The sequence below is a fragment of the Pteropus alecto genome, unplaced genomic scaffold, assembly GCF_000325575.1.
Source record: "Pteropus alecto unplaced genomic scaffold, ASM32557v1 scaffold57, whole genome shotgun sequence".
Taxonomy (NCBI): domain Eukaryota; kingdom Metazoa; phylum Chordata; class Mammalia; order Chiroptera; family Pteropodidae; genus Pteropus; species Pteropus alecto.
In genome coordinates, this window is record NW_006442508.1 from 7,608,017 (window position 1) to 7,629,414 (window position 21,398).

The 21,398-nt window shown below is 34.9% G+C and overlaps 2 protein-coding genes across 5 annotated transcripts in view; both read right to left on the reverse strand.

Annotated features, from left to right (window-relative positions):
- LRRC66 (leucine rich repeat containing 66) overlaps window positions 1-6,051 on the reverse strand; it is a 20,646-nt gene extending 14,595 nt beyond the window's left edge. The window contains exons 1-3 of one of the 3 annotated variants that reach the window (XM_025040281.1): window positions 4,955-6,051; window positions 2,810-2,911; window positions 2,024-2,521 (exon numbers count right to left, since the gene is read on the reverse strand). In XM_025040281.1, coding sequence (XP_024896049.1) covers window positions 2,024-2,516 — 493 coding nt within the window. In that variant the 5' untranslated portion in view covers window positions 2,517-2,521; window positions 2,810-2,911; window positions 4,955-6,051. Of the gene's footprint in view, window positions 1-2,023; window positions 2,522-2,809; window positions 3,180-4,954 lie in introns of those variants that run through there. The other 2 variants (XM_025040283.1, XM_025040282.1) reach the window with 2 other exon arrangements.
- Window positions 6,052-6,197: 146 nt separating this feature from the next.
- SGCB (sarcoglycan beta) lies at window positions 6,198-16,812 on the reverse strand. Of its 2 annotated transcripts, none has more exons than XM_015597486.2 (5): window positions 16,583-16,812; window positions 12,856-13,041; window positions 12,008-12,199; window positions 11,548-11,679; window positions 6,198-8,424 (listed from the first exon to the last, which is right to left on the reverse strand). In XM_015597486.2, the coding sequence occupies exons 1-5, from the start codon at window positions 16,760-16,762 to the stop codon at window positions 8,221-8,223; spliced, it is 894 nt and encodes a 297-aa protein (XP_015452972.1). In that variant the 5' UTR covers window positions 16,763-16,812; the 3' UTR covers window positions 6,198-8,220. The 2 variants fall into 2 exon arrangements, with proteins under 2 accessions (XP_015452972.1, XP_024896052.1); XM_025040284.1 differs by having other exon boundaries at window positions 8,246-8,428.
- Window positions 16,813-21,398: the final 4,586 nt, after the last annotated feature.

Below are 21,398 nucleotides of genomic sequence, written 5' to 3' on the forward strand. Positions count from 1 at the left end.
TTCCCTTTCTTTCAAGCAGAAAGTAGGCTCTGTGTTAATTGTCCCAGGGGAGGCACAATTGCAAGGCACAACACAGAGGAGCCTACAAGCCTTTCTGGCTTTTGTTTTCCAAAGGCCTAAATCTTTAGAGGAAAGGAATTTCTGGAACCAGACAGATGATTTTGAAGAAACAACAGGGGGAAGAATTTTCTCCAAACTGAAAAGACTGAAAGGAAATGTTCTTTGGGTAGCAGATGTAAGGGACACACACACACACACACACACACACACACACACACACACACACACACACACACTTTGATACCTTGTCAGGGTATAAGATTCTAGAGCTGTAGTACAAATCTGGAAAAAGGCACAGGAAAACTCATGAAAGATTTATGTTAAGTACAAGTACCTTACAGCCCACCCCCAACTGATCCTAGGAGAATGAAGGCTTAGAATCAGAAACTACGTTGAGTTATGGACAGTACAAGCTTAGATCTCTAGTACACTTAAATTTGTGGGTTGAGATTCACATCAACCATACTAGTTAAAACATATGTTATCATGGATATGAGTAGCTATAACGATGTTCATCAAAGAGTTACAGAAAACAGAAGGGGAAGAACTTAAATGTTGTTTGATTAAACCAGTTATATGTATATATGAAAATTATTTAAAATATCATTTATGAGATCGCTTAAATAAAAATGTTCAAAATATTCTGTAACATGAAAATACAAGTTATAAAATATTATGCAACATGATCCATTTCAAATAAAAATACGTATGTAGATGTGAAAAACTTCAAGAGTATATATTACATGAAGGACTTTAATTTTTTCCTTAAAAATTTTCTTTAAATCCTAATGTTCTACAACTAACAGGTATTCTTTTTATAATAAGAGCAGTATAATAAAAATTATAAAACAAATTGCAATTAATTTACACTTTACACTGATATTATTACACTTTTTTCCATAAAATGTTTTATGGAAAATGTCAGGGAGAGAAGACTCCTACCCTTCTCACATAATTCTGCTGATATGATTGCTGGAATAGTGATTCCTGCCAGGCTATTATTGTCAAAATGATGCTTAAAACAAGACCAGAAGCTAGAGAAAAAGAATAAAAAGAACTGAAAAATGAGAAAAACTAAATATGCATAATTTGAGATAGAGAAAAATATTAATGTTTTTACACTTTATTTTTTAGCATAGTGTCTTATACAAAGTAAGTACTTAGCAAACAGTGACCAAGACTGAAAACAAATGAGGAAAGGAAATCGTCCAGCACTCCTGAATGTAAAAAGAAACAAACAGGGCCAATGAAGCTCTGGCTAATGAACCCGATTCATTTCTAAATAAAACACTTGTGGATTAGTTAAGGAACTCCAACATGTAGTAGATTATTAAATGTCAGAATTGATGAGAAGTTATTATAAGCGGGTATGTGGGGAAAAAAATAAGAGGGTATGTGGAGTATCCTGTTAGAAACCAAGGTAAGGAATTCTGATTTTTATTAGATAATGAGAAAGTTTACATATTAATGTATAATATTAGCATATTTCTAGTCTACATTTGGAAGATGACTCAATAAGTAGACACGAAAAATATTCTAAGAAAAAAATTATAAATATGGCAACACATTAAATCTGATTTGTAATACATATTAAAAGTAACTTATTTCTCAGTGCTTTTCTATATTTAGTCACAGATATATATATATATATGATAATCAAAGTAGATAATTTTAAATCATGTATTATTATTCAGCACTTACATACTTCCTAGTGTCTCTCGACAAATTCATATAACATTAAATTATAGTAATGGGAGGTTAAATTACATCAACCATAAATTCCACATAACTGCAAATTCTGTGAAGAAACTCCTCTTATTATATTTGCTCTTATCAAATTGTTTTACTTTCAGGTGTTTCCTCAAAACTGAAAACAAACATGGAATTCTTATTGACATAAAATATTAACTCTCCACACACTCATTGTTTCTTGATCTAGTCCATCTTTTAAGATTGTACTTACCCTCGGGAATGTCACTGAGTTTATTTCTTTGAAGAATTAGCAATTTCAGAAATAGAAGCCCATTTCTCAAGTTGCTTCTCTGGCGTTTCATTGACGAGGACTTAGGACTAGGTAGAGCCAACAAGATGGCGTGAATGGCATTATTGTTGAGGGTTAATATTTCCAAAGCATGTAAATGTGCACGAGGGTTTATGGTTATTTTCGATATGAGATTGTTACTGAGGTCCAGATGTTTTATATTCCATTCATTTTTCGTGGGAAACTGTAAGAGCACCCTAAAGAAATTGTAATTTACATCCACTGTGGCTGCTGTTTGTGATATGTCCACAGATGTATCAGGCTTTCCAGTAAAAGAACAATTTGTCAGAAGATATCCATTCCATTGGCACTCAGAATTGAATAAAATACTGCTTTTTCTTGTTGGGTTTGTCATTGTTCCAGGAAAATAAAGACTTATAGCTATGGCAATGACTCTGAAACATAGGTTTTTCATAGTGCCTGGAGAAAGGAAAATGAATTGACTTATTTATAACAACTTATGTAAAAACTAACAGCAAAGCAGAAAATTTAATTTAGATTTAAGATATAAGAAAATTATCTTGCTTTGATTGCCAATGTAAGTGAATCTTTGATTTCCTAGAAGTTTCTTAGAATTTCTTAGAAATTGAGACATTAAAATGTAGCTACCGAAATGATATAGCTGAAGTATACAGTTACATTTATGTCACATTCTAAAAAAATAACTCTCCTGATTTTTCAGAAAATACATATTTACTTTGGCCTCACCTCTGTGTCTGCTTTTCCAGAATCATCCACCGCAGTCAGCTTTGGAGTGAGGGAATCCTATCAAGATTAAAGATGTTTCTGCTTCCTTGCTGGTCCTGAGTACTGAGCAAAGTCTGTTATGCTTATCTATGACACTGTAATCAGCCACATGGTTTATTATGTGAGTGACAAGCCATCAAATACACTAAACTGTGGAACTGTATGGGTTGAAAGTTCAACTCACAAAAAGAGACTCTTGATTTTTTTTTAATGACTAGAAAAACTATAAGCTTTGTCTTTGTGACTTTTCAAATCCTTTTGAAATCATTTAGATACATTCAACATAAATAAAATGAGTTATAAAAAAAGATGTTCTGCTTCATAACCATTAAGATATAATAAAATATAGAAATATCAAGTACCTTTGTCACTAAAGTTTCTTGGGAAGCAACTGAAAGTTTTAAAATAAGTATCTACAAATTTCAATGGCTAAATATATACACAAAAATTTTTTTTAAAGAAAATTAACTTTTGAGATTTGTTTTAAACTAAATTCCATTAAAAAACCAGAGAGCATACAAACAACCACATTATTCAGTATGTAGGTTTGCAACAAAATGTCCCTTTTTGTTCTGATGGGTTTGGCACTATTGTTCTCATCACTAATCCGAAATGCTAGAGTGGCTTAACTGTTTTTCCTGCCACTACCTCTCGACTGTCCTCTTTCGTGGTCCAGCCTGAGATTCTGAATGGTTATTTCTCCATAATACTGTTTTCCTCATATTCTTCCCTCATTCAACATCTTCAAAGGGCTCCTTCGTGCCTATAGTCCAAACCCCTCAGGTTGACATTCAAGATTACGTTATCTGGCTGAACTTGTGAACTAGTTAGATAAGTACATGTGGAACAGCTACAAGATGTGGCTGTGCACGGAACTGTATGTGTACATCTCATGCTAAAATTAGCTTTTAGTTCATTTCCAGTTCCAAGCTCACTGCCTTTTCCTCTCTTCGGCCATATCCTACATATCCTTACATCTCAAATCCTGTAGCCTGAAGACCCTTTTTCTAGCTTTAGCCTCTATTTTGTTTGTTTTCAGAAATCTTGCAGTAAATAGTTATTGAATGAATGAATGCATGTTAGTAACATGGTTTGAAAGAATATCGGTATTATCTTGCATTGCTATTTCTTTGCTTTGTGTCTGTTTTTAACTCACAAGAGATTCTTGATTTCTTTAATGACTAGAACTATAAGTTTTGAGTGTATGTATGTATATACACACACACGTATATGTTTTCCCATGGTTTATAAATGAATGTATGAAGTGAATGAAATTTACCATGTAACCTTTAGCTTTGGTTTCATACTAGGTCAATTCTCCCATATTTTGAAGGGCATCTAAATTCAGGTTATACATAGTGATGAACTGCAAAGGTGCCCTGAAGCATGGAGAAGTGATTTATTTTTATAGTGTACCTCTTACATAATACCAGAAATTGAATTGATTTGTACAGTAAGGTATTTGTTTCTATGTTCAAAGCTGCAATCGTTATATATACAACTGTATACCAAGCTAATGTAACAATATCAGCAATGACAAAAAAAGTAATTCATAAGCATATTACTTTGCAGCCTTGAAGAGAAACACATGGTTGAAAAATACTTATTCTTAAGGGGACATGAATTAAAGATTTTCATTGACATGGTTCTTTCTAACTTGAAGAGATCTGTATATTCACTAATAGATTTGAGTTCATAAGAGCTAGGTAATGATAATCTTATGTCTTACAGTGAAAGGTATTATTTTATAAAGAAAAATTATATATTCTACATATAAACTTATATGTATCAGGTAAGGAACCCCTGAGAAATCCAAAAAAATTTTCTGAGTTAATTGAAAACAATTAGATAAAATGTAAATCTTTTAAATGGACATATTCAAGCAGAAGTATGAGGAAGCAGTTAAAACTTCTGGGCGTGTGTGTCAGAGAGTGAGAGAGAGATAGGGAGAGGGCAGTAGAAAAAACAGAAAGTAGAAAGGAAATAAAGAGTCCATTCTTATTTAAAAGGAAGAGAAGTTAAAATAATTAGAAGAAAAAAAGCAGAAGAGGATATTTTTTTAAGCTGTAGAAAGAACACAACAGTAATATACTTTCTAAGGCATACCTTATGATCCTTAGGTAGTTTTCAAATGAGTCTCTATCTGGGATCAAGCCAGGTGGGAATTTTAGACAGCCTGTGAGGCTCCACCCACCTGCCCATGGAGCCTGCCCTGTGGGAGCCTTCACCCACTTTCATTACCAGGCTCTGGCCTCTTGCCACAGTGACAGCGTGCACATTCCCCTGGGATACTGAGGGAGGAGCCACCGGAGAGAGGCCTTCTGCAACGCACAGAGGGTGGGACTATCCAAACTGAGACTGTACAACTTTTAACTTTGAGTTCCGGGATTCCAGAGAGGTTACAGAAATACTCATGATGTCCCATTCTCAAACTATGTTTAAATTCATCATATTTGTATCGATTAGGTAGAAACCTGCTAATGTTTTAACCATTAAAAAATTAACAGCAATTGACAGAATCTTTATTGTAAACAGAGGTCATTAATAGTTATTACAAACTAAATTAAATGAAACTCAAGTTAGCAATCTTAAACAGATTTATAGGTTGATTTTTGTATGACATGATTTGTAATTTTTGCCCCATCAACACTTTTTAAAAGATTACTAAAATTATCAGCATTTCAATGGTCTTTTTTTGTCAAGTTTAACACCAGAACATTCTTACTCTCAAAAAAAAAAAAAAAAACAAAAAACCTCATTCAAAAATAGGTAGAACTTCCAACTTTAATAATCAGAACTATTATACAAAATTTGTTTTTTCCTGATGCAAAAAAGATACAAATAAATATATTTTAAAATATTGCAGGCCATATATAGGCTGCCCCCATCTTGCGTTGTTTTGCATTTTTCCTATCTGTCCATTAGAGTCTTGAAAATATCTTGCTTTTATTTCATTTGTCTCCCTCACCATTGTAATCCACCTCTGAAGTACCGCAGTTCTTTAGACAAAGGTGTCTTTGTTATCTACCTCTCCTTGGCTGCTGCTTGTCACATCAGTGCTCAATGTAGGGGAGGAACAATCAGCAGAAAGAGGAAAGTTAACATTACAGTTTATAGAAAAATACTATCTGGAGGAGAGAATGGGTAGCTGAAGCTTTGCTGTTATGCAAAATGGGTCGCAGGTAAAACGGACGGTTTGTTTTTGATCTGCTTTCCACTGAATTTTTCAGGTCTACATTTCAGTGAAAAAGCACTTAATGGAGATGTATCAAAAACACAAGTATTTCTCAAAGAGGAGTAAATGTAGATTTCATGAATTCAATAAATAATACATTGTAACAGTGTTCTGTAATTTTTATAAAAATATTTATTTAAAGAAATTTTCAAAACAAATCAAAATAGAGCAGAACTTAAATTTAATGAACTTAAAATTAAAAAATATACTGAGCATTTGAATGAAAATTCCAATGGATTTTTTCTGGATATCATTCAGATATTAAATGATACTGAATATATTAAAATAGCTTCTGAATATCACTACAACTAATAACACTCAGAGGTTATAAATTTCACTCTTTTTTATTCATTTAAAAGCTGCACTCAGTACCATGTAGTAAATCAATTTCTATTTTAGTATCTTTCAATGACTATTCATAATCTCTAAAGCATCAAGTTCTTCTGTCAGAGAGAACTGTAACAATATTGCATGCAAATTGTTTTTTGGATTGATTTTCTTATCCACACAGTTCAAAATGGCCAAGACAGAATACTGTTATACTTGAATGCGGACTGGGGCCTATGATTTATGACCACGACCTACTTTATAGCAAACAACTTTGAAGTCTCTGCCCCTGATGTTGTATATGTCTTAATAATACCAGAGTTCCTCTCAAGTTAAATGTAAAATACTTTTAAAAACAAACTGACTTGAGGGTTGTAAATGATTGCAATGGGATGGAAATATTAGGAGTAGAGATCAAGTCTCATACCTCCTTAAAAATTATTTGTATTATCTCCTGAATAATTATCTTCTGCGGTTTAGTCTAGTGCTTCCCACCTATTTTCCAGGCATGATACACATTAAGAGTGGTATTTATATGGTGCACACTAGTCAGCAGGACTTGCATGGGGCCATGGCCCCCCCACTTCTTATTGTGTTGCCCTGAGGGCTAAGGGTATAAATATTCTGGCAACCCTTTATTCCAATTCAGGTACTCCGATGTACCAGGGCCCAACAGTCAGGAAACTGGGGTCACCCATAATCAGGCCAATTGGACCTCTCTATAGTATATTTTGGAATTGGCTTAGGATAGTTTAAAATCTAACAGGAATTGGACATTTTCTTTTCAACAAGAGATTGATTTTTTAACTAGAGTAAGCATACCTGCTTTGATTGTAATCTGTAAGTTTGAATTAGTCTTTGTTTATCTTTCTAGAGTTTTAAATAATTAAAACTACAGTGCAGGTAGTGAAAAGAACATGATATTTGGAGGCAGGTGCAGTGAAGTTTGTCTCACACCTAAATCTCAATCCCAACTCTGCTATTTCCTATGTAATATTAGGCAAGTTCCTTAACCGATCCTCAGTTTCCCAATGGGTAAAACTGGGATAACAACACCTACTTTCAGAGTTCCGGTGAGAATTAGAGATATTACATATGCAATGCCTAGGATGTGTAAGATGCTTAGTAAATGACAGTTATTATCATTAGCTAAAAGTTAAAGCTGAGATGGTATTTTAATTTCTACCACATTGTGAACGCTTAATATTTATCTATATTTAACAAATAAACATTTTATTACAGACTATTTTCTTCCTAGTGCAAAACTAGGGAACCATAGTTTCTTACTATCTCACATATGTGAAGTTCTTTAATGACTTCATTTGCATATGAGAATATGGCTGAAAGTTAATGCACTAAAAATCTGTCTTTCTTCTTAGAAGCCAAAAGACAGAGCATGTAACACTTATTGACGGCATAGCTTTTAAGTATCTTAAGTGGGTCTATCCCCATTAGTTACCAAAAGCTTACTTAGAGTAAGTTTAAACAGTTGCTTCAGCCCTTTATCCTTTAGACAGGAATAGTGGAATTTTAAAAATACATTTTTCAAGATTAATTTTGATTTATTCACTTCTGATAATTATTTTAGAGAACTATAATTTGAAGATCAGTGCAACTTAATAAAATGTATTAGAATTTAGGCTCTCTGAGAACATTTTAAATATGGAGATTATATATAATAGATACAGTAGCGCTCTGCAGATAAAACAATTACCAGGTATCACAAACTCTGTAAAAACATGATTTGCATGCATACTTAAAAAAAAAGTCAAGTCAAGATATAAACATACTGATGACCTCTCAGGTTCTTCTAATGAGTATTTCCACAGGGGTTGTCTGCGATTTGGCAGCCCATGTTCTGGCCTGTTACTTGTACTTTGAAGAGAGTTCCGTCAGCACACATGCAAAGCTTGTACCGCACCCAGTCGCCAGTACCAAACTGGTCTCCACTGGAGGAACTAGGTAGACGAGTTGTGCTAACCATCACAGTTCCGTTTAGGATGATGCTGTTTTCCTGTCAGGAGAATGATAATATAATTTATTTACCTCTGCAAATGGGGTTAGAACAAATTTAATAAACAAAACTTAATGAAATATTAACAAGAAAAAAGGCAGTAAGAAAAAGTCATGACCAAAACAACAAAGAAAACAAAACTAATGTCAAGATTCAACTAGTGACCTCTTAGTAATAGTCCAAGTGTAACCAATACACTTGTAATAAACTTGTAACACAAGTCCAAGTGTATACCAATACACTTGTAACACAATTTCTCAATCAGTTAAAATTACATCAAAATTCTGAAGCAGATAATAAGACTGATGTTGACAAAGTCTCAGATCATTTTCATTTGTTACGTCTTAAGAGAGTTTTAATATAGTTCCTCGTTAATAAAGTTGATAAGTTCCTGATAATGAGAAGAAAACTCTTTTTTCTCCCAGAGGAAATTAATTTTAAATCTTAGTGCTTTTGCAACACCTCAAATGAAGACTTGGACCATTCAATTTTGAAGACCAGACACTCAGAGGAAACTGCCTGGAGGTTCTCTTCTGTATTCCACTGTTCCAGGAACATTCTTGTATTGTAGGCCCTTCCTTTTTAGGAATTCCTAAGCCTCTCTCTTCGTTCTTTTCCTTCTTTTCACTTATTCAACAAACAACTGTTAAATGTCTGCTATGTGTTAGATACTTGTCTATGTGCTGGCGATAACGGTAGTCAACAAACAGGCAAAGTCCAAGTTCTCATAGTTGACATTTCAATGGGGAGAGGCAGACAATAAACACACGAACGGGTAAAACAAATAGGATGTCATTTGAGAAGAATAAGTCAAGAAAAGTAGAGAGAGAGACTAGGTTGGGGTTCTACTTTACACAGGTGGTCAGGGAAGGCCTTTCTGTTAAGGTCATAGTCCAACAGAAACTGGATCATGTGAAGGAGTAAGCCATGTGGGTAACTGGGGAAGTACTCTGGGCAGAGAAAACAACACACACAAAGGCCCTAAGGTGAAGATGTGCCTGATGCTCTAGAAATAAGCAGGAGGCCAGTGGAACTGAAGCAGAAAGAGTGAGGGGGTGTACTGGTAGGAGATGAATCAATGAAACAACTAGGGGCCAGAAATCTAAGGCCCTGGAATAGACTCTGAATTTTATTCTGAATTAGCTAGAAAGCCATTTGGAGGGTTCCGAATAGGGAAGTGATACGATCTTTTAAAAGGATTACTCTGGCTGCTGTACGGAGAACTGACTTCAAGGAGAAAGAGGAAGCAGTAACCACTTAGGAGGCTGTTCCAACAGTGCAGGAAAAAATTATGATGGTTCACACTATGGTGATGGTGGTGGTGGTGGTGATGAAGATAGTAAAAAGCAGCCAGATTCTATACATCCTTCTGAAGATAGAGCCTGAAGGCTTTACTGATGGACTGACTGATGGGTACCACTTAACTAGAAAGGGAACCCTGAAATAAACGTGTGTTTGGGAGGGAGGGAGGATATGAAGATTTTAGTTTTGTTGAGGTTGAGATACCTATTAGATATTAAATGGAGACGGTAAGAGGGCAGTTAGATATGTGAACTGTAGTTCAGAGGAGAGAATAAAGCAAGAATTCCAAATTTGAGAATCATCAGCTTATAAAGAGTATTTAAAGCAATGAGAGAAAGTTGGTTATGAAGTAATGAGAATGACTAATTGACTATGACGTGATAGTATATGGAATAAATATAATTCTTAAGTGATAACTTTTCCAATTTTGTTCCAATGCTGCCATCTCGTGGTCATTTCATTTTATTTTCTTTAAATTGTTAAAGCAGTTATTTTTTAAAAGCAGTTTGATAAAATTCTTTCTAATGATTAGCTATACACTTAAAAACTAACCACTAATACTAACTGAATTACAAAGCTAATTATCTTTTCAATACGGGCTTCTTTTTCTTTAACTATGAAGAATCCGATATGTGTGGTATGTATATTTCAAAGTATTTTAATATTTGTCATGTTAAAAGCAGGTAGAATTTTCAGGTGGAAAAAATAAAAGATGTAGGTAACTCGCTAATGGCTAGGTACCCATTTATCACATCTATTGCTTCTTTGAGTTACCAGTACAGAGAACAGCAGCCCCACTGTGCCCATTCTTCAACACTATACTCTTAAAGGAATGGCTTTGTATATGTAAAAATTACTCAGTACTGCTATCGAGTTTCCGGTAAGAATCACATTTTATGTTCATCTTTATTATTTAGAGATTGGAATATGTGCTTTATGGGGAAAAGCTGTTTAAGAAAGATAAAGAACTTTAATTTTTTTTCCCTAAGAACTATAAAATTAAATTTATAAAAAGGAAAGATTTATTTTTAAGTCCTTAAGTTCTCTTTTGTCATTTAATGCTTGGTAAAACAAATTTAATTAGCTTTAGTTAAGTAGCATCCAGCAGGCGTCCAAAGACATTCTGAATAAATATGCTTTGACCAGAATTGTGAGTAAGTGAAGTGTTTTTGGACTTATGGCTCCCATATATAAATTTGTTACCTATTAAAGTTCAGATGTAATCTGTGAAGTACAAAGAAAATCTCACTTTTCAACAGCTTTAATAAAAGCAAAATCTTTTTCCTTTATTTTAAAATAGATGTATACATAAAATACATTTTATATATTTGCTAATTGATTTTCACATCACTGGATATAAAATCCAAGAAGAGATATGAAAAATCTGTAACTTCAAAAAAAAAAAAGCCTGTCAACTTCATGAAATGGATACTTAATCTTCCAGAATTCTCTTTTGGAAGTTTTTTTCCCCCTTTTAAAATAATGCAGGTATCGTGTAAAAAAAAATTTTTTTAGAAAATAACAAGCAAGTGGAAATTAAATTAAAATCATCTGTTATCCTGCTACCCATAGCTAATCATTGTTGACATCTGGCGTACTCTTCCAGGTTTTTATAAACATACTTACGTTCTGAAAAATAAAAATGAGATATTTCACAAATTGTTTTACAACTTTCTTTCACTTCACAATCCATTTTGGACATCATTCCACATCAAAAATATACAACTACATTACCATTTTTAATAATTGCATACTATTCCACATACAGACTTATGTACCCAAGAATCTAATAATTCTCTTTAACTCTTAAAAAATACTCACTGCTTTTAACTCCATATTACCACCCATGTGAAATTCAATGGTTTTGCCCATAATGAACACTCCTTCATTTCCACGCACTATAGCACGCCCATCAACTTTTATATTTAAATCACTAGTAGCATTGCTGGTAATCTGAAAATTCCAAAAAAAAAAAAAAAAAGGTAGTAAAAAGAATTTCTAAATTAAAATGAGAATTATTATCAGAGATAGAAGAGTAAAAGTTTCAACTATTAAATATGAATGGCAAGTGTTTTCATTCACAGTTTACAGATGTTGAGATAAAGAGAGATGACTTGATAATGATCACACATGAGCTAGTTAATGACACATCTAGAACTAATCCTTTCCATTGTTCTGAAATTTACTTCATACCAATATCAAACAGTAAAACTCCCCTCCCACTTGGTAGCTTTAGACAACAATTCTCTTTCATAAATAAAGCAAAGAAAATAAATCATACCCTTTCAGTAGAGGCTTTTTGAACATTCAAAGTATTCACTCCACTTGGTAAATGAAACTCATGAGTTTCATAGTCTGTGCTGAATAGGATATTTTGAGTCCTTGGGTCGAAAAACTGCATGCCAATGTCACTTGTAATAGAAGTTTTGTTCTTTTCTACACTGAGCTTTGTTGTCCCTTGCTGAAAAACAATCTTCAGAAATATACTTTATCATGAATATGTTTTTGAAGAAGACTGCATCCAAAATTCATCAAGAACATTATAAAAACACTTTATAATAATAGACTAACTTAAAATAATTTTAACCGCATTTGTCTGTCCCTCCTCCACCCACTTGGGAGAAGAGTTCTTTAAATGAGGGCTTATATTTATTTGCTTATACTGCTCTGCACAAATACATGGGTCACAGGGCAGGCGTATCGAGGCTGAAGATGGGCAGGGGAGGTAAGGATACCTCCCTGACATTCTATGCAGTTAAAAACCCATGTTATAGCGGACATGTGGCATGGGCTGCCACTGATTAGATTAGTATATTCTCTCCTAGACTTCCAGAAATTAGAGGGTATTCTAACCTGGGAAGGTGCTATTTTTAATGGTTTCCTCATATGGAGAAGAAAAGGATAAATTATGTATTCTTATAGTAATTATACCTTTCACAGAAAGTGCTACCATGGAACAAAATCTAGAATATTAAGAAAGTATCTAATATTAATAAATTCTAAGACCAACAGTATTATTAAATATACTTATAAATTTTCTCTAAAGGAAAATATCCATTTCCAATAATCAACTCTACGTTTTTACAAAGAATTTTTCTTTAATGTCCTTCAATTACTATGGTAACTTACAGGCTGGTTGTTGCCAATGATGACCAAATTTTCATTTCGCCTTCCTCCTACTGTACTCTTATAAAGAGGGTGTATAACTCCCATGTCAGATACTTGTTTAAACCGAAGCAGACCACTTTCGTGAAACTCCATGCTGTCACAGCCATTTGGTCCAATGCGAATCACAGCCCAGATAACAAGTGTTATCTAAAAAGGAAAACAAGTACACTATTAATAGGTAGCATATATGGCATACATTTTTTAAAGCATTTCATTTTATTATTAGTTTCAAGTATACAGTACATTGGTTAGACATTTATATAGTTTATGAAACAATCCCCAATTATCAACCACCTGGCTGTACACTTAGCCATGACAGTACTGCTGACTACATTCCTTAATTAGGTAGCATACATTTAACATAACTGGAAAATAAATAGAAAAGATAATTGCCAAAGGATTACACTTTCTAAGCTCTTTTATCAGGGAGATGAACATATCAGTTGGTTTTCCACTTATAAACAAACGAATTTTATTTTTTTATCTAGGTATTAAGTGCAAATAGCTAAAAGTCAAAAAGTGCTAAAAGCTCTTTAATAAAAAAAGCAGTTTCTTATTCCATCTACCCCCTCTATATCTCATCCAGGGACAACCACTTTCAACAATTTTTGCTATTTTGTTTAGAATTATCTTCATATTTCTAAATAATATGTGTATATCATTTCTCTATTCATCAATTTTAGGTTTTATCTATTAATTTCCTATTTTAGCAGATGAGAATTTTAGCTCATTTATATTTCTTCTCCCCCAACTCCAATCTCAAGTTTTGGTTAAATCCATGCTCAGTATTTTCAGTATTAGAACCATGTAAATATTATTCACTGCTAAGCCAAATACTGTACTATGATCGCAGTTCTTTTCTTGTACTTTGTGGCTCTCAGTTTAATATTTGTCTTTCGCTTACTTAGTTTCTTTTGAAAATCTGACTAAATCTTTTCAAACCCTCCAACATTTCTGTCAAATGTCTCTCAATAAACGTTCTAGAAGTCTAACCTCTCAGACAATTAATAAATTCTATTTTTCTCTCCTAGGAAACCTTTCTGGAACCCCTGTCTTCTTGCTCCCGTCTGGGCTGTTACCCTTTGGTTCTGCTGTGCAGCTCTAAGCATGAACGTTTCCTTCACTTTCACACTGGAACTTCCTTTTGTCTTTCTCCCGCTTTTCCCTCTAGACACCCAGTTCCCTGTATCCTTGTCTTCAACTTTCTTGGTTTAATATCTTCTTTTGGTAGTGCATATCCTCCAGTGGCTTCCTTAGAAAGAATGTATATGAAGTGAGTGTGCATGGGCAAAAAATGTCTTTATAATCCCTCACATTTGACTGATAGTATAGCTTGATATAGGTTTCTAGATTTGAAATTGTTTTCTCTATGAATTTTGAAGGGCCTTGCTTTCTTGATTCTAGTTTCCAGTATTGCTTTTGAGAGGTCCAATGCCACTCTGATTTTGTATTCTTTATACAAAATAAACTGCTTCTTTTTCCTCTGGAAGATTTTAGGATCTTCTCTTTATTTCTGGTTTTCTTAAATTTCACAGTAATGGGCTTGGTATGAGTCTATTCTATGCATTCTGTTGGATCCGAAATGGTAGTTTTCAATCCATTCCAGGAATTTATTTATTTATTTGATAACTTTCTCCCCAGTGTGTTCCCTCTTCTCTTTCTGAAACTACTGTTAACAGAATGTTACATTTCCTTGAGTCTTTAATTTTATTGAACTTTCTGGAAGAGTTCCTTTTCTTTATCTTCCTTCCAATATCCATCTTATCTTATCTTGTCTTATTTTATCACCTATCTATCATCTATCTATTTCTATCAGTTGTTCCTTATTCTTTAATTGCTCCTTTTTAATGGCATGTTATCCTTGTTTCATGGGTGCAATATCTTTTTATTTCTCCGAAGATACCGATTGATTTTAGTTAGTTTTTTTTTTTAAGTCTTCTGTTATTCATTGCATTTTCTCCAGTTCTCTGAATTCCTACTTTCCCCATGGTTTGGATGTTTTTGGTCTCTATCATAATTTTTTAATTCTTGGAGTTTTCAAAAAAAATATACTGATCCCTGGCAGTTTAGTGTTCATAATTAATAAAGAGGTTGCAAAAAGTACTCTGTGTGGGGTGAGGCTTATGACTAACAGGCTTCACAGTAGAAGATCATGTGGCTTTTTCACTAGAACCTGCCAAATGTCAATATCTTCAGGTCTTTTCTCTAGGTGCTTCATTTTCTCCAGAGAAGGGTATTTTATATTTTGCCCATGTTATCTCTTGCCCGGGGTGTCAGGGAGCTGGAGGTAGAGGATGAAGATAAGAAAGGCTGGGAAAGGGAGCTTCAGTGCTCAGGATTCAGACTTCCCTGCTTTCAATATGGAAACCCATCCCTACCCTCCTCTGTGCAATGTCCCAGGCAGAAAGAATCCTCTCTGGTTCGGTGTATTTTTGTGCAGGGTTAGGAGAAGTGGCTGTCTCACTGCTGGCTGGAAGGCAGAGGAAGGCTTGGGATCTCATGGCTCCTTCCACAGATTTTTCAAACAAACTCTGTTTTCAGTTCCTGCCTCACTCCTGCTTTTCAGGGTACTTATACTTCTAATTCCTGAGGCTTTTCAGGATTTTGCAAAGCACGTTTGCCAACACATCCTGCAACACTTTTCCCAACATACACACAGCAGTTTGTCTTCTCTGATAAATTATTTGCCATTCCTCCTCCGATTTTTTTGTCTTCATATATTATGGTTTAGGATTTCAGTTAACTCCCACTTTCTTTCAAGACATTTGTTTCTTGACATTTTCCCTTTGGGATGAGCTTTTCAGAGAGCAAGGGGATAAGAATATCTTTATTCTGCCATTAAAAGTTTTCAATAAAATAAATTTACAAAATAAATTCAGAATATGTGCTCCTAGTAAAGCTATTTAAAGTATCAGCTCTTTTCAATTTAAGTAAACAATTAGACACAAATGTTTTAGATGTACATAAAATACAAAGGACTGGCTCGAGAGTATTACAAGTCAAAAATAAAGTAAATGGAATCACTTTAGAACTGCCAAAGTCCACATTCACGATCAGTGGTAGGTGCACCAATAATCATGCTCTGAAAATATCTATCCACACACATGCCAGAGGGGTTCAAATTTAACCCTCAGATAATTACAATCTTGGATTAAAAGTCTTCTTCATTAAAAAAGCAAATACCTTTGGAAAAGGCAACATGCCAGGTCCTCAGCACCTTAGTGTAAACCAGTCTACCAGATCCACTCATTTTCTGACAACGGAGGCTTAAAACTATAAAATATAACATTCTACTGCCATCCTCGGGTTTACAATTTTAAAATCTAGCTGATGAGACAAGACTAAATATGGAAAGAGTTGAATGAAAACAGAGAGAATAATATTTTTTAGGAGAGGTGAATACAACAAAATAATCTAGGCAAAGGATCAACTCTCTTCCATTGAGTTGATCATACCCTTTTAAAAGAATCCATGAACATTTTTTTCTACATAATACATGGCAATATTAGCATACTAGGTTTTTTATACATATTCACTAAAACACAGTAAGAGATAAAACATGTGTAGAAAAGCAGAAAGTAAGAGGGTCCCAAAAGAAATTATAGAAACAAAGTCTATGATTTCACTGAAAAATAGATGAAAAATTCCCCATGGTTATTAAAAAGAATATTCTGTACTATATACTCACAATTAAGTTGATGACAGCCAGGATAAACAAGAGGATAATCACGCAGATGGCTAAATTGCCCTTTCTCCCTCTCAAGCCCGTTTTATGGAGGCGATCTTCATCAATTGGAATATATCCGGCTTTAAAGTTACTATTGTGCTCTTTATTGACATTCCTTCTCTCGACGGCCTTCTCACGCATGGACTTCTTTACAGGACCATTGGAACTTTGCTAAAACAAAGTATAACACATAGGAACAGCTATACTCTCTCTTTTTGATGCATTTATTTATTAAGTGCATTGCATATTTATAATCAAAGAAAGCTGAATTGGTTAGTAATATATTTTCCATTAATATTCAGGTCACATTGAGTTGCAGGCTCTAAGTAAGGACATTACTGTGCTTAGAGGGGTAGCAGAGAAGAACTTTCAGTGTGAAAACATACTCGATACACATTTCTGCTCTCAGTTGTGAACAGTCCCACTTCAGTAAAGCGTACACTTAGCCCATTTGGGGGAGAGTTGACATATACATCTACAGTGCATAATCTTGTTTTTATTAATGATTTATAATAATTTTTTAAATTATGTATATTCATTTATATGAAAAGTATTTGGAAAGGGTGACACACTTTGTTATTTGTCATTCCAATTGGCTAAAGCTAACATTATTCTAGACCAGCAGTTTTCACAGTATGGCCTGGGGATCCCTGGAGGGGTACCCTGAACTCTCTCTGGGGTCTGGAGGGTAAAAACTATATTCAAAATAACACTAAGATGTTATTTTCCTTTGTTACTCTCCTCTCATGAATGTACAGTGGAGTGTCTAGAGGCTACATGACTGTATGTGATGATATTGCTCTAATAGCTAATGGCATGTGTGTTTATATATTCCTGTGTTTAAAAATTTCTCAGTTTTAATTTCTAATATGGTAAATATCAATGAACTTAACTCATATACACAAAAGCTCTTTGGGATCCTCACTAATTTTTAAGAGTATAAAGAGAACCTGAGACCAAAAAGTTTGAGAACCTCTAACTTAGATTATGGTTGAATGACACTATAGGTAATATCCTGGTATATTATGAAGACAAAAGGAATGGGTAGAAATGGATACTATCCAATTTATATGTTTTTTAGAACTTGAGAAAATTCATTTATTAAAAAGGTATTTATTAAGCACACTAATAACATAAATAGGAATACAAAAGAAATACAAGGTCCTTATCTTCTAGATATTAAAAATGTGACCTGAGTACATGAAATAATTAGCAATACGACACAGGATTCTATATGTTCAGGGGCCAAAATCAATAGCCTAGACAATACAAGCTGTGGAAATCAGTGGGAGGAAAGACAGGATGACCTACATATGTTGCATTTGAACTAAATGAGAAATAAACACATCCCTCAAAGTCAGTGAGAAGGACTGTCAGGAGATACAAATTTGAGAGTCCTCAGCCTCGAGGTAAGTTAAATCTATGAGGCCATATCAGTTTACTGTGAAAAACAGTATAGAGGGAAGAGAAGAGCCAAGGATGTAGACTTGGGGAACTTTACATGTGCAGGAACAGTGGAAAATGAGAAATACAACGAACGGTAAGAAAATCAAGGATGTGCACTAATGCTGAAATTGATTTGTCAGAAACTGCCTCCATAAGATGAACTTTGAGTAGCAAATTCGTAAGTAGGAATTAGTCCCGAAATGATGCCACCATGTATACATGTATTTTTGAGTCCAGAAGGAGAAAAAAGGAGAGAGAAAACTGTAGCTAAAGAGTTATGTACTGTCAGAAGAAAACTGTGCCCCTTTTGTTATTGTTGTTGTTGTTAGTACTTCCTCCCACTTCCAATTTGGGGAAGGACTTATATGTTTGATGGTAGAGGGAAAGATGCCAAGAGAGGCAAAGACCAAAGATCTCAAAGTAGGGAAGGATAATGTGAGAAACAAAATCCTTCAGGAGCCAGGAAAGTGATACAGAGTACAGGAGAAAAGGACAGTCTGAAAGGGTGGGCTCTCATTTCCTTGAAATGGTTCACACCAAGGAGGGAAAAAGATTCTTCTTTTTCCTAGGAATCTTAAAGGCAAAGTCATCTGCCAAGAAAGAGAGGACAGGGCTACTGGGATCTTATGGTGGCAAGGATAGGAGGCTGGTTGAGGGCTTATGAAAAAAGTCAGGAATAATCATTGTGAGTAATGTGGCAGATAAAAATTTTAAAATTCCACAAAGCAGTAAAGAAGGCTCTATAGAAGAGAATTTAATCTACTTAACAGATTTTTATCACAAATCAGGCTGGTGGAATACAGTTGTGTAGGTTGTGTATCTGCATGAAGTGCAACATCTATGAGGATACACTGACGCTGCAGGCATTTTAGAGCTCAATGTGCATTTTGGTAGTTTTTCTCAGAAGGCAGTAAAATACCTTAAGGGAGGTGTGCCTTTTTCTACTTTTCACAGACACTTGTAACAGTGCTGATAGATGGGCGATGTAAGTCTTACCTAGAATTTGAAAATAGGTCTACAGAAAAGATAGGGCAAAATTTATCCCTCTTGGGATACATTCTTTACTCTTCCCTGCCAATTCATGTACATTATTATATTCATTTAATGCATTTAACATTTATTGAAGAGTTACTATATGCCACATGCTCAGACTACTAAAATGAGCAAGACATAGCACCTACCCTCAATATGCTTACTTAGAGGCAAATAGGGTAGACAGACGTGGTCACTACCAATCGCAGTTTAACATGGCAAGTGCTGTAGTGGAGCAATGCACACGATACTGAAAGGGTACACAAGAGGAATGAAACTCTACCTGGCGAGAAGGGGGCATCAGCGAAGGTTTTTTTAAAAAGCTGAGGTTTCAGTTGAATCTTGAAGGATAAACAGGAGTTAGCCAGGCAAAAGTACAGAGAAAGGTATTCTAGAAAGAGGGAACAGCATGGAAAATTTGAGCACAGGTCATTTCTGAACAAACTAATTTTGGTAGCTTTATGTGGAGAGTGAAGAGGGACGTATATAAAAAATGTATATATGCATTTATAGGAAATATATACAGGCATGGATAGGAAATAGGCAAAAATTGAGATGAGAGATGTGGTTAGGGGCCCGTAAATGAATGGACGTAAGTACCATGTCAAGAATGACGGACTTTATCCTGAAGGTGATGGGGAACTATTTAAGATTTAAAATGGGTTAGTGATACAATAGAATTTGAATTATAGCAAAATCAAACCAAAAAGAGATGAACTGGAATAGAAGTTTAGAGATGAAGATATCAACAGCAGGTTTCTCAAATGAGGGCTTGACTGAGCTTTGGCACTGGAGATGAAGATTGTGGAGCAGAGTTATGAGGCAGAACTGACAAGACTTGGTGACTGAGTGGATGTGAGTATGTCAGAGGGATCTATAATGACTCTCAAGTAGGACCTGCTACATAATTTGTGGAATCCAGAGCAAAAAGATGATGTGGGTTTCTTTGTCCAAATATCAAGCCTGGGACAGCACAGCATTAAGCCAAATGGGGGGTCCCTTCTGAGCACCCCTAAATTGGCCCAGCTCCCAAATTTCTAGCTAGGTCAACTAGGTGAATGGACAGTTGTAACCCTTTTAATGGTAAATATGATGCAATCTAGTTTTAAACATTTTTGAGTTTGAGGTGCCTGTGGAAAATTCTGTTAAGTGCAGGGCTGGAGACATAAATGCTTGACTTTGAAGTGGAGATTGAGGGATGGATGACATTGCTCAGTTTTGTGTGAAGCAAGAATATAATCTCAGCAGAATCTCAAGAACATCAATAGGTGATGTAGATTAGAAAAGAACTGTCTAAAACAGAAGCTGATAAATTAGGAAGGAAAGCAGGAAAGCCAAGGAACAATCATAACCTCAACAACTCCAAGCTTTGTCTCCTTCCACTTTCACTCATTCTTATTTTGTTTTGTTTCATTTTATTTTACTGTTACAATAGTTTGCCTATTGTCTTTAGCTGATTATTCTGCATTTATTAGGCAATTGGACTTTAAACTCTTTGAAGGCAGATTTCATGTCTTCTATATTTTATGTCGCTTAGAATGATTCTTTCAGTGATATACATCTAATTGGTCTCTAAGAGCAGTTAATTACCCAAGGAAATTTTTCCAAGAAAAAAAAAGATTTTCTGCAAACAGAATGTTAGCTACTTGACTAGTATTTATTTTTTAAATAAAGTTGAAGAATGAGATTTTTTTCAAAAGAAACTATCACATTATAGGTTTTATTTTTTTAAGGGGAAATAACAGTTAAAAGAAAAAGTGACAATGAAAATTATTTTTATTATACCAAACCACCCTAGTAACTATGGGTATGTGTACGTATATTTAAACACACATATTCAAGTATATGTATAACATATGTATAGCCTGATTGGGGGAAAAATAGCCTTTTAAACAATTCTTAAGTTACAGGTTTACAATATAGATCAGGTTTTACTTGATAAAGCATTTTTAAAAATTATTTTAGACCAATCAGATAGTAGACAGTTTTCTACTGGAGACTAACTCTCCAAAAACCAAAGCGGGAGGAGAAATCTGGATGTCTGCATATCCATACCCGGGATGACACGAACGACAAGCGGCCGGAGCTGACACCCAGGCAACAGCTGTTCCTTGGCTGCTGTCCGGGGAGCCTCGCGGCTCCAGGCGGAGGTTATTTTTACCCGCGTCTACGCGGGCCACTGAGCGGGGCACGTCCTGGCGCGGGCTCCGGGCTGCCACGGACGCCTCCGGCCTCTCAGAACAGCGACCGCTCCTCCTCCTCCCGGCCGAGGGACGGCGGGGCCAGGGGGGGGGACCCG